At 48.5% G+C, this 23,579-nt stretch overlaps 1 protein-coding gene across 2 annotated transcripts in view; it reads left to right on the top strand.

Moving 5' to 3' along the window:
* Positions 1-6,515: 6,515 nt before the first annotated feature.
* Positions 6,516-23,579, top strand: part of Rab15 (RAB15, member RAS oncogene family) — a 24,246-nt gene continuing 7,182 nt past the window's right edge. The window contains exon 1 of one of the 2 annotated variants that reach the window (XM_028788732.1): positions 6,516-7,014. In XM_028788732.1, the coding sequence (XP_028644565.1) occupies positions 6,891-7,014 (124 nt within the window). In that variant the 5' untranslated portion in view covers positions 6,516-6,890. Of the gene's footprint in view, positions 7,015-11,542; positions 11,627-23,579 lie in introns of those variants that run through there. The other variant, XM_028788742.1, reaches the window with a different exon arrangement.

Raw genomic sequence — 23,579 nt, 5'->3', positions numbered from 1 at the left:
AGTATGTAGTATGTAGTATGTAGTATGTAGTATGTAGTATGTAGTATATAGTGTATAGAATATATAGTATATATTCTATAGTATATATTATATATTCTATAGTATAGAATAGAATTTACTCAGGGCATGGGGAAGAGAGTTGAGAGGGTAGTAGAGATAGAGAAAGGAAGAGAGAGAGAGAGAGAGAGAAGAGAGAAGTAGAGGCCAGCCATGAGCACGTGGAGAGGGGGAAGGGGAAAGGGGAGAGAGGGGGGAGGGGCAAGAGGAAAGAGCAAGAAGGCAAGAGAGCAAGAGAGAGAGGAGGGGGCAAGCTGACCCTTTTATAGTGAGTAAGGCACACCTGGTTGTTGCTAGGTAACTGTGGGGCGGAGCTTAGACAAAATGGTAACAGTTACTATTATTATGTTTTTAAGCTCAAGAATAATTTTATTAAAGTTAAAAAAAAAAAAAAACTCAGGTCAGGCAAGCTGTAAATTTCAATAACTGACCAGTGGAGGAGAGAAGGAAAAAGGCCATACCAGATGAGCCCTGCCAGCACAGAGTTGTGTCACGTGGCCCAGGAGGGACACACTAGAAAAAGAGAAAGAAAGCTCAAAGCACCAGAAAAAGCACACTCAAGTTCTGGCCAGCATGCAAAAGAAAGAAGCAGAAAAAAGCAAAAAGGGAAAAGTTGCTCCTTCCTAACTCAGAAAAGTGCTGGGTGCAGCTGAGCCTCCTGGCTGCTTGGCTCATAAGAACTGCACCAGGGAGAGGGATTCTCGGAAGGGAAAATGCAGTCCGGAACTGAATCTTGACCGTAAGTATTTAAGATGATGTGTATTTCATGGTTGCTGGTTGCAAGTCATGTCTCATAAAGGGAGAGATCTCATTTCTGAGACATTCTCATTACCAAATCCCCCACCTGCATGCTGCCCAGTGCAAAGCAGTGAGAAGCACCGCCTCTCATTTCCTGCTGTGAGAGAATGAAATGATTCCTAAAGCTCTGGCTGCACAGGAAATTATGTGTGACAAGGCTCCTCCTGGTCTGCTGCTTGTTACGGGCTGAGTGGTAGGTAGAGAGCCCCGCAAGCCTGTGTGGGCATCTTAACTTAGGGCTGAGTCTTAAACCCAATCTCAACTAACAAAGAACCCTTCTTCGAAGGAAATGGAAGTAAAAATGACTACAAGATGCAACAAAAAATATCAGAAACCTTTAGAGCTTTCTTTACAAAAGGAAGAATCCCTGACTATATCATGTGAGGAATTGAATCTTCCAGAAGGAATGATTTTCTGGAATTTAACAATACCTTGAAATGTTTGAGAACACCAATGTGACCAGTTTTAATATTACTTGACCTGGACATTCTATGTGTGTGCACTTATGAATTTTATGCCATCTCTAGTTTATCTTGGGGTCCAACTGTTGGGCTTGATAAGAAAGAGCTCAGGTTGACTTTCCCTCTGGGAGGCACTGGTCCTGCTTAGCTAAGCCTGTGTTTCTAGACTTGTAAATATAATCTACACCTAAATAAAGCCCTTGGGGGATTGGGTTTAACTCGGTGGTTGGCTACTAGTTGGCTCTGATCCCCAATTCTGCTAGACAAGATGAATAACCATTGTAGGTGCTTTGTTTTCAGCTTGTTTATGGTTTCTTTGTTTCTGATTTCTGGAGATTCAGTCTTTAAAAAGGGCAAGTGAAGCTGTGCATGGTGGAACACATGTTACACAGACTCCATCTCAGGAGAGGAAAGACAATTAAGATAATAATCTTTCTTATCATATACCAGTATGGCTGGTATATTTTCAGTAATATATTTTAAATCTATGTGTATCAGTGTCCATCAGAGGAAGACTATTTGGAGCTGGTTCGTTCTAGTCACCTTTATGTGAATAGAAGGGCTAGAACTCAGGCTATCTAGCTTGCATGGCCAGTGTCTTTACCCACTAAGCCATCTTACCAGCCCTTTGGTTCATGTCTTATATGAAAAGGAGATTAGGATCTGGAAACATACAGAAGAAAGACTATCTGCACAGGAAGATCCTGGCTACAAGGCAGAGACAGAGGCCTCAGAGGAAACCAGCCTTGAAGACATCTCAGTCTAACGTCTCACTGTGGGGGACAAGGAAATCAACCTTGCGAAGGAAGAAGTGGGATGAAGAGCGAGGTACCTCAGGGTCCTGCGACTCCTCAGAGTCCTGATCTGTGTACGCAGCTTCAGATCTAATATGGCTCCTGGCATGCTGGTGAGACAGCAAAAAGGAACCAAGTCCAGAGCACTGGTCCCTCTACCCCACCCCACCTCACCCTACCCCCATGTTCATGGAAGTCCTCATAGATGACAATACCACCTTCCATTCCTTCTGAGTTACCTCATCAAGCAGGGCTTTCATTGGAGCATGGTGACAGTGTGGTGAGATGTGATTGGCCAAGGATTTAGAGCCTTGGTGTAGCCGCTTGCCGCCACGGGACAACTGGGTTCACCTGAAAGGGGGGTTTGAAATGAAGAAAGGGACAGAGGGCGAGAGAAAGATGAAGCCAAGACAAAGTATTCTGATCAAGGTTCGAAGTTTAATGTTCAGCTCTTAATTTAAAGGGAAAGCTCCACTGAACCCCTTCTTGTTTCAGCTGGAGATGGGTGGGGGAACCCATCCTTTGCCACTGCCGGAGATGTCTCAAGACAAGCTCAGCGGGCAGTTATTCTTCTAAGTTCCTGTAGAAGGCTGTGTGTGCAGCCAAGATGGGTAACTCCACTTGGGTCCTATTATTTGGTCTATTGTGGTAAACAAGGTCTTTCAGGCCTGCTCAAGGCTGAGGGGGAAGGCATACCTTGGAATTGGCTCAAACACTATATAAACTTCTGGGCTGGGCAATAAACTCAGATCTCACCTTGATGTTGGTCTCCAGAATCAGATTTCCCAGGACAACACATGACTCTGTTACCTCTCACCATGCACCCTCACATCTGTGTGTCCCGGGTCCTGTTCCCACACCTTGTCTCCAGAATTGTGAGGAAATAAATGTCTGTTCTTTAAGTCTAGGTCTCTGGCACTTTGTTACAGTAGCCCTACAGGAATTTCTTTCTTTCTTTCTTTCTTTCTTTTTTTTTTCCAAAACAGGGTTTCTCTGTGTAGCCCTGGTTGTCCTGAAGCTCACTATGTAGACCAGGCTGGCCTTGAACTCATAGAGATCTGCCTGCCTCTGCCTCCCAGAAGCATCATTTTGTATTAACACAAATCAAGACCACAATTGTTTCCTTTGCTTACCAGCCCTAAGACACCCACATTTCTAAGAATTTGTCTTCTGCCAACTCAGAGTCATATTTTCCCATTACAGGATTAGACCTGTTAATTCCAACATAGGGGGAGAATGAGGTGGGAAGATTGCTATGGGTCAGCCTAGGCCACTACATTATAAGTTCTGATCTAGCCTGAGCTACAATGTGACACACCCTGCCCTCCCCCTTTTCTCCTTCCCACCTGAAAAAAAGAAAACAGAGAGAAGTAGGAGGGAGGTACTGTCAGAATGGCAGGGGATGGGGTGGGGGGTGGGGGGTGTATCATATTTCTTCTAATTCTGAGCTAGGTGGGGACCCTCCTATAAGGTGTACGCATCACTCACTGTCACACAGGGTTGGATGTATAAGGATGAATATGAGAAAGACATGAAGAATGAAGCTCACGAGGAGCCTGTGGACCAGCTGTGCTGTCTCAGTGGTGGGTGGGCTGCCTACCAAGCATCTCTGCAGCTCTTCTGCTGTTGCTATGGCAGAACCCACAGTGGTGCCCTTGGGAGCATGCTCAGTGTGGCTGGTGTGGGGTGAGGATGAGCAGAGAGACTTGTCTTCCTGGTAAAAGAGTGAGTATCATTGAGTGACGGATTCTAGAAGGCTTGTGGGAGAGACATTCAGCCATCTCTCTTCTGATGCCTCTCAGCTACACCGAAACGTCCTCAGTCCAAGCTGCACGCAACTGGAGAAGATGTCAAAACACTCCACTGTGTGCCTGGGTTACCAGACAGTTAAAGCCAGCTTTGTGGTCTTCACTGATCCATGTGATTCTCCCCTATCATTGTCTCAACATCTCAGCACCTCCATCCCACAGTATTCACAGCGCTGGTCCAGAGGTGGGAATCTAGGCTGTCAGGACTGCTCTGGGGCCCTGAGGAATCATACTCTCATCTTGTCATCTCCAGACAAACTAACGCCTGTGGGCCCCTCTGCATACCTGTCACTGGCTGGTCTAGGCCAGCTCTCCCGCCTCTCTAGTTTTATCTTTTTTGAGAAAGAGTCTTACAATGCATCCCAAACTGATCTTGAAATATTCCTGCCTCATCCTTTCCAGTAGCTGGGCTTATACCACCATCCCCCAGAACACTCTCTTCTTCCTCTTCCTCCTCCATCTTCTCCCTCCTTTTCCTTCTTCTCTTTCTCTGTGTGTGTGTGTGTGTGTGTGTGTGTGTGTGTGTGTGTGTGTGTGTTTGTGCACACGTGCACATGCGCATACCTGCAAAGGACAGAGAAGAGCTTCAGATCTGCTGGAGCTGAAGTTATAGGCAGTTGTGAGCTGTCCAGTGTGGGTCCTGAGAACCTAATTCCAGACCTCTGCCAGAGCAGACAGCAAGTCCTCTTAATCACTGAGTCAAGTCTCTTCAGTATCACCTACCACCCAGATGCATTTAAACAAACAAACAGTGGAAGCTACTGAATTTGAAATCAGTCCTGTATGATGAAATAAACTTAATTTTTTAGTATTCCCCACCCCGTTTAAAAAAAAAACCAACTTCACTTTCCTGTCTTACCTTGAAAGGGCAATTTCTTTAGAAGTAAAGCTCCCCTTTGGGTTGAGAGATCTGCTCATCTTGCTTGTCTCCCCTGCTTTCTCTGACAGAGCCACAGATAATCACTATCATCCTAAAAGGAGAGACCAGGGAGAGTATTTACAGTGGTTCAATGGGACAGTGGCTAAGGTACCTAACATCTGGGCTGCCAGCAACATATGCTCTGTGCTCTTTGCACTGATGAGGGTGTTGGGGGTGGGGATCACAGCAAATTAGGCCTCAGTTCAGCAAAACTATCCCTAGTCATCATCTGAGGGCTATTTTTAAAGCCCAAGGAAGCAGAAAAAAAAATCAATGGTGTGTTCTATAACTCAGGATTTATTAAGTCAAGTACCATGCTAAACAAAGTACTTTCTACATACCACCTTATTTTTACAATCCTATAAGAAGATTGTTACCCTAAATACCCTTAATTTGATGAGGAAAGTGAGAGGCAAAATTTCACAGCTGTTGAGCAGGGCACCTGGGAGAACTCATGTGTCTTACCCAAGAGCCCCCATCGTGCCTTTGAAGCCCAACAAAAAACAAATGCAGAGAAATGCACCTGTGAATTTTTTTTTAAATGATCACATTTATACATGCAGATCTGTGCATCGGATTCATGCCTGGCGCCTGCAGAGACTAGAAGCGGGCATCAGAACCCCTAGAACTCCGGTTAAGCTGCTGCGTGGGTGCTGCACTGAGAACTGAACCTCTGGAAGAGCAGCCCTCGTTCCCAACCTCTGAGCCGGCGGCGCTCCCGTCCCACACCTGGGAATCTTAATGGTCAGTCTAGGATCTGTTCCTTAAGATCAATGTAGCGATCACGTTTAGGAGTTTTTCCTCTTTAATATAAATTTAGAAACGTTGCTTGAAATATAGTTCAAGATAGTAAGTAGGCTCACCATTTCTCCTACTGACAAATCCATTTTCCATCTAATATTTAGCCCGAACACACACACACACACGCACACACACGCACACACACACACACACAGAGTCGTTTTTTTAAAAGACCCAATAGACTAGACTTGCTCTCCTCTAATACTAGTTCTTAAGAACGTGCTATTTTCTGAACCCCAGAGAGGATTGATTTTTTCTCTTTGGTGCTAACACATTTGGCAGTAGTAAACTGGGTCTCTAGAGAGAACAGTTCATTCTCGGGTACCATTTGTGTACAGAAATATTTAGTAATCCGAGAACCCACCCTAGCAATTTAGACCCAACGAAAACTTAACAGGAACCTCATCCAAATAATTGTACACTTGGATTTCTTTTTAAATGATAGTTTATCTGTCTACTCTGATGAATTGAACAATGAATGGGTCCGCGGGTGTTTTTCCCGGTTTAAGAGGTGAGAGGGCGTGACATAAGTCACTCTTGTGGGGAGGCCAAATGGCAATGGCAGTTATTTCGGCAACACACCGGGAGTGTTGGTGAAGGGAAGGGCGGTCCAAGCTAGACCCTGATGAAGGCCTTCCAACTAGGGGTGAGCCTAGGTGAGACCTGCCACTCATAAGCTGGGCCAGGCCGCTGTCGGAGTAACCCAGGTAGGGCGGAGTGATTAAGATCAGGCTTGGGGTGGGATTCGAGGAGAAGCAACGGGACTAGGAAGTCAAGGTTGGGGCATGTGGACTGGATGGGCTCTCCTTCCAACTCTGCCTCTCACATCGTCGGTGGGAAGATGCAGATGGATCCCTTTCCAACCCTGCCCGGGTCCGGGCACCCCAGGGCCTGAGACCAGACCTGGGACCCCGCCCCGGACGGCCGCGGGGTCCCCGCTGCTCCTCCCACCCCCCCCCCTCGCTGCAGCAGCGGCGCAGGGGACGGGCGGAGGGCCGGGCAGGGGCGGCAGCCGCAGCTGTCCCCTCCCACCTCCCGCCAGCGCGAGCTTCCCCGCGCCGCGCTCCCGCCGCAGCCGCGCTTCCCCGCGCCAGCGAGCCAGCGAGCGAGCGGGCGAGGCCAGCGCGGGGGCCGGGCCGCTTCCTTCTTGCCACCGCGGCGTCCTGGGGCGGGCTCCAGCCGCGATGGCAGAGGCTGAGCGGGGCTGAGCCCGCAGCCACCCGCAGCCCTCGGGCCCCCTTGAGTCCCTGCCATGGCGAAACAGTACGATGTGCTATTTCGGCTACTGCTGATCGGGGACTCCGGGGTGGGCAAGACCTGCCTGCTGTGCCGCTTCACCGACAACGAGTTCCACTCCTCGCATATCTCTACCATCGGTAAGGGGCGGTGGCCCGGGGCGCCCTATTCTCCCCTCCCGGTGCTTGCTTCTTCATCTCCAGGCCGGAAGGGATCGCGCGCCCCTCAAGGTAGAGGCTGTGGCGTGGGAGGCCAGGGGTAGGGAGAACACACACCTAGGAGTGAGAGGTCTCCAGATTGGGGCCCTGAGCCTGAGTTCCTACAGGTGAGGGGTGTATGCTGCCTACAGTCAGGGTCTAGAGATGGGAGTTCTGCCTTCCGGCAGGGGAGCCTTCCCACCCAAGATGAGAAAAACAGGCGGGTGTAGGCCAGGGTGCCCTGAGCTGGGGCAGCGAGATTCATAGCCGGTAAAGTGATATACCCACAGCTCCAGATGAAGGGAGGAGAACGGGATTGAAGTGAGGACCAGTTAACAAGTCACTGAGGTACCCTTAGTTTTAAGGTGAGTCGGTGTGGAGCCAGGGTAGGAATGGACAGAGGACATTGGTCAAAGAAAACTAGTTTCCAAGGCAGTAGTGAAGGTAAAGCCACAAGATGGGACACCTGGAGGAGGACAGGGATACCATAGTGCAAGAAGGGGCATGGGGATGGGCAGCAACTGTTTGAAGGAGAATGGGAAGATGGAAAATGTTCCTGCAGAGTAGGGGGTCAGCAAGTAGACAGGACCTACATTAGATAGGGACAAAGGCCTGGTGGTACCCTGGCAAGGCCATTGAGGGTCACTTTGAGAATGACTCAGTGGTCTCTCCTTCATGGGCAAGGGAAGGTCCTCTCTTCCAGGAAGTGTGACTTGAGGGGTTTCCACCCATATCTGCCTCCAGGTACCAGCCTTGCTCAGCTCTGGAGTAGCCTTCTCATGGCTCCTGACAGAAACAACCTGCTGGCCGTCTGGTCATCCAGTAAGAATCCTCTCCTAGAAGGCCCTGCTGCCTTCAGGGAGGGCTCCAGCCCTCCCTGCTGCTTTCTCTTAAGGCTTTCTTCTTCCTCCTTCACACTTCTCCCCCAACATACACTCCTTGCCAAGAGAGAAGAAGGTGAGGGTAGTTGCAGTCTGGAGAAGCAGAGGCTTGTAGTTGAGGCAGATATTGTCAGGCAAACCTGGAGACCTGCCTTTGGGACGGCACGGCCATGACTATGATGTAAACTTCTGAGCTTTAGTGTCTCTGTCTGTTGAATAGGTCTACTAGTGAGACCTTCCTGAGGTGTTACACAGATTAAATGAATGAATGCTTGTAAAGTATTTGTCATGTACGTGATGCTGGCTGAGTGCTGGCGGCCTCTCTCGTAGGGTCTCCCTATGTGCTTTGCTCTCCTCAAGTCACTTAGAGCCAGAGAACAAAACTTGACCACATTTCTCTGGAACGCTAAGGCCAGCCCCTAAGCTATCCAGGAGCCAGGGTTGAGCCACTGTTTGAATAAGATCCATTGTGGAGAGATTAGAAGGGGACAGATACTGAACGTTGCCTGAGAGAGGGCTGCCTGCCTCTCTAGAGCCCTTGGAGATGAGACAGGTGTTGGAGAAGTCATGGGAGTGAGCAGGGAGGGGCTGCGGAGCCATATGGGATATGAGAGAGTTTGCAGGCTTGGGGACAAAGGGCAACAGGTTACTACTATGGAAACTTGTCCTGATTATCCTTGACAAGGTTCTGAGGCTAGGAGCTGTTGAACTATCTGCAGTGAGTCAAGGGCTATGGGGGTGGGGAGGTGGTATGTGCCTAGATTTTGCCTGAAGAGCAGTAGTTTGCACTCTGGAGTCATGGGTACAAGTCCTAGGAGTGACCCGGACTTCTCCCTTTGAGGGTTTTTACTGGTTCCCATCCCTTCGGAAGACCTCACTCAGGACTCCTGCCTACTGCATGAGGAGTCAGCCTCCCCTGGGAGACATATGGCCCTCCCCCTCTTCCATAGAAAGAGTGAGGGAAGGAACATCTGTTTCTGAAATACCAAATGACCCTGCAGAGGCTGTACGTTCCTTGAAAGAGAACCATCCCTCACCCCACACATCCAACCACTAACCTTCCTTGTCTCTCTGCCATCTTCTTCCAGCTGGTAGAATGCTAGAGAGAGTGCAGGGACTTCCCTGGAGACCCTCTGGAGCTCACTGTGACGGGCAGTGGTGAAGAGTTGCGTGGTCTGCTTCTACACACCCCCATCGCAGCTTTGGTATTATCAGCCTAAAACCTATTCCTGAGGTTTGCTCTCCGCCATCAGAAGGTGGCCAGGCACCCCTTTCTACAGGGTCCACTGACTCCTAGGATTCCGAAGTCCATGGAAGACAAAGAAACACATCATTCTTCACTCCAGCCCTTCAAATCGGCCCCCCCCCCCGGTTTCTTAAGTGCTTTCTTATTTAAAGCTTACAGAGGCTCTGAGGTCCTCCCCATCTTGGCCAGGTTTTCCAACATTAGCTACAATGGAAGGGAAAGAGCCGGATGTTCCAGAGAGGCTTTCTCCCGTGATTTGGAAAATTTCCCAAGGAAGGGGCAGCCAGGAGACGAATCAAAAAGCCAGGAAAATGGGGGCTGCCAGGTCAGATTCATAATTTACCCATTAAGAAGATGGGTAGGCTTGGGCGTGCCATGTCAGAGGTTGATCTAGACATCTTCCCCCATTTGTTTTGTTTTACTTATGAATGGAGAAAAGGAGGCCATTGGCTAATTACTGCCAAGGCGAGAGTTCAGAGTCTTGGCTTATACCGAAGTCACCTTTGGCTGCTTCTTTATAACTGACTGTCTATTCTACGTAAGAGCCCAAACATTCCATGAAAGAGCCAGCCAGGGAGACTGAGGCCCTTATGTCCTTGCCACCTGTCAACCCTGAAGCTAGTACCACAGATACTCACTCACTCTCTTCTCCATGCAGCTGACCTGCTAGACGAGGGCTGGTGGGGGAGTGGGGCAGACAGAACCTTAATAACGTTCCTGCAGTTTCCTGATAAGACTATCTTATCTGTTTAATGTAATGGAGTATTCCAGTGAAAGACCATGCTAGGTATTCTAGGGACATTAAATGCACCCTTTCCTGCCCACAGAAGTCTCTCATCTAGTTGAAACGAGACACGAGCAATAAAGAGTTAGTGCCAAACCAAGATAACTATCTGCAAGTGTTTGGTGAAGCGCCCTTTAGACGGAAAGGATTGACTATAGCTGCACCACTGCTCGCAGTAAAGGTCTCGGAGTCTTATATGTGCCTGAGGCAGCCAATGGGAGGTGATGTTGCTAATGGGGTTTGGAAGGGAGACCCGTCCCTGTGGATTCCAGCAGACAGGGATGGCTGAAGCTGGGCGCTGCCGTGTGGGTTGCCTGTGGGTGGGTTCCCGCAGTGGAAGGGAGCAGATGGAACGAGGAGAGCACAGAGAACAGAGGTGAGAAGTGCGTGGGAGTCCACGGGACTCCGGGCAGTCTGGTTGTAGCAGAAGGAAGATTTTAGGACAGAGAACATTCCTCTGTTTGGTGCTGTCTTTAAACTATAAGTAATTTGAGGGTGAGGCCTAGTCATATGCCTCTGAGTTGTTATGGGTCGTAGTGCAAGGTCAGGCACCTGTGAGATAGTCAGCGTAAGGCCCAGTTAGCAGAAGTCTTCACGGGCCTGACTATGGCTTAAGCCTAGCAATAGGAGAAAGGCACTTTTAAAAGGTACCGAAGACATTAACCGGAGAAGGAGGTGAAGACTTGAAAGGCCCCTCCAGGGTGTGCTGCTATCCACGTGAGTAGGAACCCTACTCAGCTCCTTTCCATTCCCCAGGGACCAACCATCAGGCCCACACTTCTGAAAGAGTAAAGAGTATCATGTGACCAGTGCTGTCTGGTCAGGCAGACAGGAGACTTCTTCTGTGGATATTTGTGATCAGGCATCTTCTTTGTGTTGGCCAGACTGGGGTGTAATGCTAGCTTGAGGGGGGTTCCCAGGGGTTGGTTTCTGCCCGCTCATGCCCATCCTTGATCCTCCCTAAGTAGGCTCACCTGGTTCTCTGGGCCTTCTGTTTGAAAAGCCTCCCTCAAGCTACTCCTCTTCAGAGTGAGGAGGGGCTGTGGCCTCTTTCTGGTTGGACTGGTTCGCCTGCCGCAGCTTAGGCTGTGGCTGTTTTCTCTCGCGGCTGCTGCAGCTACCTGCCTAATAAGAAGTTCAGCTGGAACTGGATCTGACTGCCTTAAGCAGGCCTTTGTGGTGACTTGGGGTGGGAGCAGATGTCAGAGGGGTGGAAGAACCAGGAGAACTCTATCTGAGCCTGGACCTAAGTGATCCTACAGACGCTGGGCAAATGTGTGGATACTGTAACCCCAGGGTTCGTGACCCCAAGGTCTGCAGGTTTCTAGACCGAGGAGTTAGATACGAATACAATACAAGACAATGAGGCTTAGGGATCAGTCTCTATGCTTCATAGCTTTGTCAGACTTTAGCGGATCTAGGGCACCCTGAGACCCATCTCCCCCTACTCTGTTCCTCCAGGTTTCGTAAAAAGGAAAAGAACATAAAAAGCCCCGGGCAGAATGGAAAGAGCCCAGCCGGTGACCTGCACATTCCAACCCTGAATCCTTCAAACACCCACTTGATCTCTGTGCTTAGTTCTCCCGTTCCAAATAAAAGACAGCGACAGAGCCTTTCTTAATGGTTGCTAGGAAGATTACAGAGGTGAATAGATCCAACGTACTCGGGAGAGTCCTCCATAAAACTGTAGCTGCTGTCACTTATTATTCTTAGCTCATGAGAATGTCACGGAGATGAGTAGATGGTCAGTAACGTGCTATAATGTCATCCTGCCCGTCACCCGAAGACTCATCATCTGAACGCTGTTTTGTGGGGGTGGGGCTGGGGGTGGGGGGGAGTGTACGTACTGGTACCCATGCAGGCCAGAGATCAACCTTGGATGTCATTCCTTTGGGCTGCCTACCTTGGTTTTTTAGACAACACTCTCTCACTGGGGCCTGGGGCTCACCAATTCAGCTAGGTTTACTAGCCAGGGAGCTCAGGGAGCTGTCTGACTGCCCTGTCAGCACTGGGATCACTGCCTCACCTGGCCTTTTGCCTGGATGCTGGAGAATCAGGTCCGCATGCTTGTGTGGCATGTGCTTTACCAACAAAGCTATCTCCCTGGCCCCATCTGGGCACCGTTTATTGAACAACATGAGAGGCCAGTGTGTGTCAGGCCTTAAGCTAGGGCTGGGAATCCAGTGCTGATTGAATGGGGAGAAACCAGGAAGCTGTCTGACATGCCACGGTTGTGGGGCCAGTTTTTTTTTTTCTGGGGTTTTGTTGTTGTTGCTGTTGTTGTTTTTTACCTCTGTTCCACGTCCCCTAGCTCTGGTGCTGGTAGTGTCTTTGAAGGGAGAGGGTTAGTAAGGAGATACAGCCGAGTTGGGTAGCCCAGGAAGGTGAAGGTGGTCCCTACCAGGTGTCACTCTCAGTCATCTATTTCTCCAGCTCGTTCCTTCCCCCTTTTGACACATGCACAGATTCAGCCTACCACCCTTTCCCCAAGGATCCCATTCCTGGAAGAGAGCAGCTGAAACCTGCAGGTCTTGCTGGTCTGCGCGTCTGCACCACGCTTACAGATCTGCTGGCTTTTTTGAGCACCCCATTTCTCTCCTGCCTCCCTGCACATGCTGGTCCTTCCTCTTCCTCCTCCTCCCCCTGCACAGACAGACAATTTGGAAATGAGGTTTATAACGTGAAAGTCAATATTTGGCCATTGCCCTTCTGTCCTGATTGCCAGCTCTTCTCAGAGCAACTATTTTTGTAATGTAGTACTTGAGATTTTTCCCTTGTAAAACTGCTGCTTGTCTGAACAGGCATCTGACTTCTCCTTGGTTCTTCTGCTTCGCTGGTGAGCTCAGACAAAGAGGGTCCAGGGCTTCCTCCATATTTAATTCCTTTTGCTGGGGAGGAAAGAGCTAATTATCCACCCTAATTTCAAAAAATATTCAGGACAACTTAGTGACTGCCATCTCCCATGCAGGCGACCTGTACTTAAACTATTCCCTTTCACTTCTTCCAAACTGGCTTTGGGCAGTCCCTTCATCCCAGAAATCCCTTCAAAGGCTGCCAAAAGGAACCTCTATCCTGCAAGCCAGAGAGCAGAGAATGTACACCTTTCCTGCCCAACAGAGGGTTCTGCTACCTCCGCACATCCCCTGAGGGCAGCCTGGGATGGAGGACTGAGGATGTCAGATGAGGACCAGTAGGATGATCTGAATGCTACCCTTTTATTACTGGTTTGATGCAGATTCACTGAGAACTCTGGGATGGGGCACCATGATCTAGGGAGAGGGCCTGCAGTTGGCTTTGAAATGTGGACTAATCCTTGACTGCTCTCCCTTGATGAAAATTGTCTCTTCATTGCTCTTTTCTCCTGGCTTAGAGTGCATGCATCCATCCATTCATTCATTCACTCACTCATTCGCTCAGTCGCTGCTTTCTCATTCATTTTCTTGCATGTATTCAACTTCATTGAATATTATTTAGTGATCTGCTCTTCTGCCAGACAAGGAGAAGATAAAACGAATAAGATGCTGTTTTGCCTTCCCAGAGCTCGAAGGGTCGTTGGGATACAGGCTTCCAAACAACCAGGATATTACCATGTAACCGAGGTGACATGTTCTAATGCTTTGAACTCAGAGTGAGGAATTCCTCCTGGGCAGGTAGACAAGGCATCACAGAAGTGACATTTGAGTAGGATCTTGAAAGCTAAGTCAGTTCCTCACGAGACAGAGGTCAAGGGAAGGTGCTCGACAGAAAGCATGTGGAGGCTATTTCTCAGCTTGTTGGGACCAGCAGGGACACACCGTAGCCTTCTCCACTACCACTACAGATGGATTTGTTAGGGTCAGAGCCTCTTCGTGTGTGTGTGTGTGTGTGTGTGTGTGTGTGTGTGTGTGTGTGTGTATACATGTGCCTGCATGCATGTGCGAGTCTCAACAAGATGCAAGGGTCTTGCATGTTTTCTCACTTTGTAAGAGCTAATATCACATGAAAGATAATGCTAGTCTTTACTAGCCAGATGCTTGTTGCTTCCTCTGCCTGGAGCACTGATCCTTCAGCGCTGTCTGTTGTATGCCCTTGACACTGAGACTTCAACCCAGGGACCACCTACCTTGAGAGGTCTTCTCTGAATGTCCCACTTTTAGTGCCTTCTCCCTCTATCTTGCTCTGGCTTCCTGACTCTCTCTGAAATGGTGCATTGGTTTCTTTCCTCAGTGTCTGTCTGCTTAGAGCACAGGCTGTGTTTGCTGCTTGTTTCAGAGTGCCTTGCTTAGACCGAGACACACAGTAAGCATTTATGAGCAAGTGGTCTATTTGAACAAAGGAGTGTGTGCCCTTCCCTAGAAGACTTCCACGCTTCCCTAGAACAGACAAAGGGTAGTATCCAGTTTTGGGGACTCATAAGACAACGAGAAACTCAGCATGTCAGGCACATGTAGGGCTGTGAGAGGAGAGGAAGAAGACTCCTGCAAGGGGTGAACTGTTTCTAGTAGCATCTAACTCTTTTGCTCAGATGCATTGTGTAGAAGAAATCAGACATGGCAGGGAAGGAGGCAGTGACTCCCGGGATGGGCATGTGAGTGGAGTTCTCTGGGACATACAATGGTTGGTATTTTAGAATAAAGTCAAATGTTGCTTATTAGCCAAGGTTCCAGGGGTGACACGGCACTCATCAGCTTAGCCAGGCTGCTGGAGTGACCTTGCTAGACCACATGAACAGCCAGGGAGCCCTGGATTCAAGCCTTGGGACCACATATTCCTTGTACTCTCATGAGAGTCAGTGTTGGACAGGGAGACCCCCCTCCATTATCTGATAGTAGCTCCTAAACTCCTAGCTTCCCGAAGACGGAGCCTTTAAGCTTCCAGGGGAAAGGAAAAGCCTCCAGATATTATCATGCTCCCAACCCATTTCTAATTTTTTACTTAAAAATTTTTTTTTAAAAAACATGGCTGGTGAGACAGCTCAGTGGGTAAAGGTGCTGCCAAGCCTGCTGATCTGAGTTCAGTCCCTGGGAACACACGGTAGATGGAGAGAAATGACTTCTTCGAGGTGCCCTCCAAAACACACACATACGCTCGCGAGCACACTCATGTGTGTGTGCCATGACACACATAGGTATGTATAGATACACAGATACACAAAATGAAGATGTAATAAAAATTTAAATAGTTATGATTGGGTGTGTTAGAGGACACACAGTGTGTGCATGTGTTTGAGTTTCAAAGAAGAACAACTAGAGTATCCTTGTGAGATTTCCAGACTTTCCAGTAGGTAGACATGGGAATCAGAGCCTTTGAGCCCAGTATTCTGGAGGTTAAAACACACCCTGGAGTAAGTTAGAGGATCAGGATTCTGTCTAGACCAGGGTACCTTCTTATGTCTCTGCTTCCTGACACTTCCAGAGCAAGACAGTGTGATGGTGACTAATGTGTTTGCCTTGAGATCTGTGTGTACCTTTTCCTCAAAACAAAGCCAGAGTGAGGGACGGTCTGCCATTCCACAGAGGGGAAAGTCAGTCAGCATGTGGTCCAGGGAAGAGTGAGGTAAGAGTCACCAGACTGAAAGTGGAAGGATGCAAGTGACAGGTGAGACACAGGGTTCTCTTATTCTTCCTGGAAGGACTGTATCCCTTTGTCTTGAATCCTCTCTTGCTCTGACGTGTCCCTCAGTTATGGGGGTGGTATTATTAGTCTCCTGAGGAGTTATTTGCTAAGTGAGAAGATTGGGATTTTTGTTTTGGTTTGGTTCTTTTGAGACAGGGTTTCTCTGTGTAGCCCTGGCTGTCCTGGAACTCATCCTATAGATCAGGCTGGCCTCGAACTCAGAGGGCCACCTACCTCTGCCTTCCTAAGTGCTGAGATTAAAGGTGTGCACCATCACTGGCCATCTGGGAGGGAGTTTTGAAGTCAGCCAGCCACTTCCCCTACAGAGTCTGCCTCTACCTAAAGCCTGTTTCAGTGTCAATCAGGGTGACCTGCTTAAAAGTGCCCTCCAGCCACACCCCATAGGAACTGCACATGCCCAGTATATGCCAGTTTCGTGCCAGGGTGGAGAATGAGAGCATTCATGGGACTGAGGCTTGGTAACTGGAGCCAGCATGGCCCCGGAGATTGGGTGTCTGCCTTGGGTTTCAGCTGTATTAAATTGTTCCTTATGTGGCGTCTCATGTGGCTCAGGTCACGATGCTGGGCCTTTGAGCTATGGTTGATCGTGGTGATAACATTTGGCATCCAGAGACAGCCCTGTTTCCACTCAAACATGTGGCACTCAAGTTGGTGGACTGGCAACCTGGCACCTGGTCTTAACCCATGAGGTGCTGGCCAGAGGGAGGCAGCTGCCCATAGAGACAGCTTAGGTGTGTTGTACTCTGGAGACCCTCTAGGTTCCACGGTTGGTAGACTTTGCCTTTTGCTTTGCTTAGAGCTCTGTTCTGCTCTCCTTCCCAGCAGGAAGCACTCTCTACTTCCGAAGGGTCTTTCCATTGCCCAGGCTGGATCACTGGCTCATGCCCAGTTAGCTTTCTTATATAGTCCAGGCTTACTTGCCTAGGGATGGTGTTACCCACAGTGGGCTGGGCCTTCCTATATATTGGTGCTATATCAATCACCAATCACGACAGTCTTTTATAGACATGGTCATAGGCATGTTTATAAACAAGCCAGATCTTCAATTGCGGTTCCCTCTGCCCAGGTGACTCTAGGTTGTGTCAAACTGCAAAACAAACAAACAAAACAGACCAACCAGGGTAGACTCCACTCTCCTTCTCTAGAGGAGATTGGCAAGGTCTACAGCAAGCATTTCCTAAAGCCATGTGCTGGATTTTGTTAGGGGTTTTATACATTTTCTCATACTCTTCACAAGAATCTTCTGACATTGGGATTGTCTTTGTCCACTGAACAGATGAGGAACTGGAGGCCTAAAGAGATTAGCCAGCACTCCCATGACCACACTGGTAATTAGTGGTAAAGGCAGCATGGAAAGCAAATTCTGATCACCATCATGTTCTTTCTGCTGTTGTTTTATTTTTGTTTTGGAATTGTTTTGTTTGTTTTCGTTGTGTTGTTTTGTTTTGTTTTTGTGACAGAGTTTCTCTGTGTAGCCCTGGCTGTCCTGGAACTCACTCCGTAGATCAGGCTGGCCTCGAACTCAGAAATCCACCTGGCTCTGCCTCCCAAGTGCTAGGATTAAAGGTGTGTGCCACCACCGCCCGCTTGTTTTGTTTTGCTGAGACAGAGTTTCTTTGTTTAGCCCTGGCTGTCCTGGAACTCACTCTGTAGACCAGACTGGCCTTGAAATCACAGAGATTCACTCACCTCTGCCTCCCTGTGACTAAAGGCCTGCGCCATCACCAGTGGGCCCCCATGGTGTTCTTAATGTAGTCCCTGCATCATTTCTGAGGGCTGCCCTTGTCACCTTCAGCAGTGGACAGGAAGAGCCACAGACAAGTCCTGTTGCCTCCTTTCCACAGCCTTCACCTTCACTGCTAGACAGGAGAGCTGGCAAGCCTTTAGGATATTTTTGGAACCAAGTAAGTACCAGGTCTTGTCTCTGGCCCTGTCCTTATGTCACCCCAGATGTCGATGTCCAGAGAAGAGCCTTGACCATCTCTCTAGTCACTGAGGCTGTAACTAGAACTGCACTCAGTCCTGGAAGTCTCTGGTGCTGTGGAGACCAATGCTCCAGGGGTAGAGGCCACACACCCAGAACCCATCAGGAAGAGAAGAGGCCCGAGGTTCCCTAGTCCACAGCCACATGGAGAGGGCATCGCCGTTCACAGATGCCCAGTGCCTGGTGTTGGCACTTACCTAAGGCATCAGTGTCTGTGAGGAGTTCAGATGGCACAGAGCATGCCTCTCTGTTCTTAAGTCACAGGTGCATACCTGGCCTTTGTTGTGCTCTCTGGGACAAGAGCTTTATTCCTAGTACTATGCTTACACAGAGGCAAGACTTAAAAAAACAAAGCAAAGCGGTCAACAAGAAGCCTTAAACCCAAAATATGTTCTCTGGCTCTTAGGTGCTTTATTTCTAGATAGGGCTTGAAGACAAGAGTAAGAGGCAATAAAGATTGGGAACATTGCTTTCAACTCCTTCTAAACCCCATGGTTGGAATGTTGCCTACCAATGTGGGAAGCCATTAGGCAGCAGCAGACAGTCATAGGCTGAGACTCCTTTGGAAGTCCTAAGACACTTTCGGGTATCACTAAGCCAAGTGTCGTGGCTATGCAGATACTCAGAAGCTGAACTTGGAGCCTGGTCTAAAGCTCCAGCCAGCATGTTCATTATGCATGCCTCTGGTCCTCTTTAGCATCCTTTTGCCCATGTTCCTCCTGATAGGACCTGGAGAAGCCTTTCACTTCATCAGGAAGAAGCTGACTAGTTTTTGTTTTTGTTTTTTTTTTTCCTAAGAGATTTCTCAAGAGTTGTGTTGTCTATAGTATTATTGAACTCCTGGGCTCGAGCAAGTTTCTTGCCTCAGTTTCCTAAGTAGCTGGGACTACACGTGTGTGCCACTATGCTGGCTTGGAGGGAGTTGGTCTGAAGTTAGTGAGCTAATCCTCCTTGCCCTTGTTAGCTAGGCCACTTTGGGAATCATCTCTGAACCCATCAGTGATATACAGTCAAGAGCACTCTGCACCCAAACCTAATTCCTTGAGCAGAGGATTTGGCTCTGCAGTTTTAGCCAGAAAGGGGACTGGCTGTGGCAGGCACCATGTTGGATACAGCAGCTCGCTGGGCTTTGGGCCCTGGGTTGGAAGAGACCCTGATGCTTCCTCGGCTTCAAAGGGTTGGAAGCCACTGGCTGAGTCAAGAGCATCCCTGTGGATTTTAAGAGACTGGTCTTTCCAGTTCTGACTCAGCTATAGGATATGGGCACGTGAATAAATTGGTTTCTACATGCCTTACAATAAGAATTTCCACGCCTATGAGCATCACTGGGATTCTATAGCTAAGAGGCATCCTTTTTTTTTTTTTATAAAGACAAGTATTATTATGAGCCTTAGGTGTGGTTCTGCCTGGAGACTGGCTGGAGGTTCAGCATGCATTAGATTTGACGGATCTGGGCCCTAAGAGTTTTCATCCCAAAGCTCCCTCATGCTATTCCTAACCTTCCAAGAATAGCAGAGTTGTATGGATCTTGATAGTAAAATCCATTTTGTTCTGGGTCCTCAGGTTTTACAGTCCCAGAGCTTTCAGGAGCTTTAGTCAGTAGACAGAAGGTAGATGTATCAGTAACTTTTGTATTGCTGAGATAAAACACCACGACCAATGAATGTAACTTAGAGAAGGAAGAGTTTATTTAGCTTTTGTTTCCAGAGGGATGAGAGTTATCATGGTAAGAAACAGACAAACAGTGGCTGGAACAGAAGCTAAGGGCTCTCTCTCACATCTTGAACTCCAAGCAGGAAACAACAGTGCCAGGCCTTGGAACCCCAAAGCCTACACCAAATGACACATTTCCTTCTACAAGGTCACACTTCCTAAGGCTACCCAAACAGGGCCACCAACTGGGGACCAAGCATTCAGCAGACATCTGAGCCACTGAGGATCATTCTCATTTAAACTACCATGGTAGGACTAGAAACTGCAGGGGGTTTGATGTTCAGGTACACTTGCTACTTAATTATACACAGAGACCCTTAGGAGGCAAGTGGTAGTCTCACTCTACAGGTAAGAAAATGGAAACTGGAAGAAATTATGATTTGCCTGTAGTCATATGTTGAGTGTCCAATTCAATCCCAGGTCTTTCTGATTCCAGGGCTAACCAATGTCTCTTCCCTACATTATGTTCTGAGACTTCCTCTAGCTAACTTTCTGCCATATTCTGTACCAGTGGTTCTCAATGGGTGGGCCTTGACCCTTTTGGGGGTCAAATGACCCTTTCAGAGGGGTTGCCTAAGACCACCGGAAGACACAGATATTTACATTATAATTCATAACAGCAAAATTACAATATGAAGTTGCAATGAAAATAATTTTATGGTTGGAGGTCAGTACAACATGAGAAACTGTATTATAGGGCCACAGTATTAGGAAGGTTGAGAACCGCTGCTCTACACTTTCTGTTAAAATACAGTGTCTGGGTCTTATTCAAATTAGGAATTAGTGGATTTAGGCAAGTTAAGGTAGCTATATTTCTTTTTCTTTCTTTTCCTTAATTTTTATTATTTATGTTTTAAGGTAGCTACATTAAAATGAAAAAGAAAAAAGAAAAGAAAGAAACTCTCCTGGGTAATTCTAAATTTAGTCGAGGTTTTGCAAAGTACACTCTGAAAGAGACTGCCCACGCTGCCTGCTTGTCTTGACAGTTCAGGTGTAAAGCTTTTGAGCCACGTGGCTGGCAAACTTAAGATGTGTGGGACTCTCCTGGGAGCTTGCTGCAACAGACTGCTGGCCTCACATCGCTGGGGTTCTGAGTCTCCAAGGCCGAAGTGGGATCCGGGCACTCGCCTTTCTAAGTCCAAGGCGATGCTTAGAAGGCTGCCAGGCTGGGAATACCCTCTGAACACGAATGTCCTGAGAGCTCACTGACTGAGGTACAATCCACAGACACTGAGGCAAGATATAACTCCTCCAGCTTCAGTTCACACCTCCTGAATCCAAATCTGTGTGCATCTTAATGCTGCCTTAGAGAAACAAGATGTGAACAAACCCTGGGGTGGAGGTAGGCGGAGAACATAAGCAGCAAGAAGGAGGAGCTTCGGGTTAGGATCAGCAGCGGGGAGGACTGCTAAGAGACGGATTCCAGAAGGAAAGAGGACTCTTCTGTGAGGAAGGGAGAGAAGTGGTGGGCCTAAGAGGAGATGCTGTGGAAAGTCACCCTGTTGATGACTGGCCCGAGGAGAGGGCGCACAGGGGCTGAAGGACAGTCGCATGAGGATGTGACAGGTGAACACACTTGAATAATTAGTTTGCTGAGCAGCCAGTAGTCTGAGGTGGGAAAACTTGAGTCTACAGGGGACTCTGTCAAGCTAGTGTTTTGATTCTGTCTTGCAATAGAAAAAAACAAACAAACAAATCAACCAACAGCCATGCAGCATAGAGCAAGGTCCTGGGTCAGCACATGGTACTGCCGGCCAGGGTCCCATTGGTAGGATGGATACAATGGAAAGCTCAGGGGAGGGGGTGGACATAGGAGTACATGGAGATCCTTGGGCTATTACATCTTTTATATTTAAAGAAAAAGGTAGAGGAAATCCTTCAGAAGATACAGACCGTTCCTTCCTTCATGCATTAATACATATGAATAAGCCAAGGGGAAGACTTTTGTTTCTCAGACATATTAAAACAAACTCGGAGTGGCGAGGTTGCAGTACAGTCTGTAAGAGTGGAGGTTGCTGGGATCCCAGAATTGCCCAGTCCATGCAGGTCCAAAGAGAGGGAGGACCGAGACTCAGGCTCCACATCGCGTCTGTGAATTCCACATCTGCTTATCCTTCTGTGCCTCTAACAGCATCGGCTCTCCCTCCTCCCCTCACAAGGAAGGTCTCCTTAGGATTGGCAGCTCTCCTCTCAGCACAGCCCTTCTTTCTCAAGGACCCACAGGAAACCAGGAAACGGAAACAGTAAAGACTTCTCTTTTGGTTTACATTTCTTTGTCCCTGTGATAAAATGTCAGACAAAATCGACGTAAAGAAGGTGGAGTTTGTTTTGGCCAGCAGGTTGAGGGCCATGGCAGATGCTTGAGGGAGCTATCACACTGCATCTGCAGTCAGGAAGCAGGAGGAACTGACTGCTCCTGCCCTGCTGCCTTCCCAATTACATTCAGCTTAGACCCCCCAAATCTTGAAATGGCATCACCCACATTTAGGGTCAATCTTCCCACCTCAGTTGATACAGTCTAGAGACTCCCTCTCAGATGGTCCAAAAAGCTTGTGATTCTACATTCCTGTTGAGTTGATAATATTAACTACTTCCATGTGGAGTTACATGCTAACACATAACTCTCCCCTCACGTCCCCTACATACTCCCAAGAAGCGGTATGTGGGAACATGCATTCCAGCATCAAGCAAGCCTTTGTTTGAAACTTTGATCCACACTGTGCCAACCTCAGGCAGGTTATTTACATCTGGGCCTTTACTTCCTTCCTACTCTCCCCTGTAAGGGAGGGACCATGTGTCTCTGCTGCCATGCCCACCTTGAGACTGAGACCTGTGCAAGGCACAGTGGAAAATTTCACGGATGTTCAGAAGTAGAGACAATAAAACTACCTATTCCTTCTTTCTGATGAATACTTTGAGAAAGAAATACTCTTGACCAGGCTATGAGCATGAGCTAGGTTTATTACACGGGGAATTCCCTGTTCCTTCTTGGACGAAGGTATCATTCTTTTTTTTTTTTTTTTTGAGACAGGGTTTCTCTGTGGAGCCCTGGCTGTCCTGGAACTCACTCTGTAGACCAGGCTGGCCTCGAACTCAGAAATCCACCTGCCTCTGCCTCCCAAGTGCTGGGATTAAAGGCGTGCGCCACCACCGCCCGGCTGGGTATCATTCTTTGAAACAAGAACTTCTTGATTCTTGATTGCCTCCTATGTCAGGTTCTGAGGAGAAGCCAATTTCTGTAACTTTGTCCAAGGAGGGAGGAAGTAGGCTGCTGCCTCCCACCAGGGCCAGGTGTCCCTCTCCTTTCATCCTCTTCCTCTTCATCATCCATCCTCTTTACGCAGGGAAGACTGCCATTTGGAAAAGTACAGCCGAATAGATATGAATCAGCTCGGGCAGGCAGCAAATGATTCATGTCTGACCAACTTGGTTTACTTTGGGTCTTCCAATCTGAAGCTTCTTCTCCCTTCTAACTAAACAATGATTGCTCCTGGTGGTGGGAGGGAAGAGGCTGACTCTAATGTCTATATTGGTGGAAACCTGGGTTCATGAGAGATAAGAGAACATGCTTTCCTGCTTGGCAAAGCCCAGATGTGAAGGGAGAATGGCAGCAGGGTTGGGAACGCTAGCACCCTTGGGACCTTCTGTGCCAGATGTACAGCTGCTTGTGGATAGTCCACAGAACCTTTCCCATTTCCCCCAGCTGAAGACTGGGTTATGATGCCCTGTGGCTTGCTTGTGGACAATACACGAACCTTTCAGATTACCCCATTACACCTAACTCTTGAATCCCTGGGCACAGTGCCTGGGCACAGCTGAGGCTGGGAAAGGCACGGTGGTTCAGGCATCTCTCCGGACCCTGCCAGCATGCACAGTTAAGCCTCTGTTGATGGAGCTCACCTCTCTTGGTGTAGATTTCTCAGATGTTTCTGCTCTGGTTCCTTCGATCTGGTGGGACTGGCAGTTTAGCTCTTCAGGGCCTGAGACAGAGGAACCGGAGAACTCTGGGTTTCCTGTGCCTTCCTGCTTTCCACTATCAGTTGACGGTCTTGTGCACCTGCTGCATGCCAGGCACTGCATGCAGCAGAGTGTGCAGGCCAGCGCTGTGTCTCTCAGGGCCTTCTTAGGAACCCAAACATAACTCGTAATGTTCTCTCTCTGTCTCTCTCTGTCTCTCTGTCTCTCTCTGTTTCTGTCTCTGTCTCTCTCTGTTTCTGTCTCTGTCTCTCTCTGTTTCTGTCTCTCTCTCTCTCTCTCTCTCTCTCTCTCTCTCTCTCTCTCTCT

The sequence above is a fragment of the Grammomys surdaster genome, unplaced genomic scaffold (genome assembly GCF_004785775.1).
Source record: "Grammomys surdaster isolate TR1022 unplaced genomic scaffold, NIH_TR_1.0 127, whole genome shotgun sequence".
In the NCBI taxonomy this organism is placed as follows: Eukaryota; Metazoa; Chordata; class Mammalia; order Rodentia; family Muridae; genus Grammomys; species Grammomys surdaster.
The sequence above is the reverse complement of the archived record's forward strand: the minus strand, read 5'-3'. Positions and strand labels throughout refer to the sequence as shown.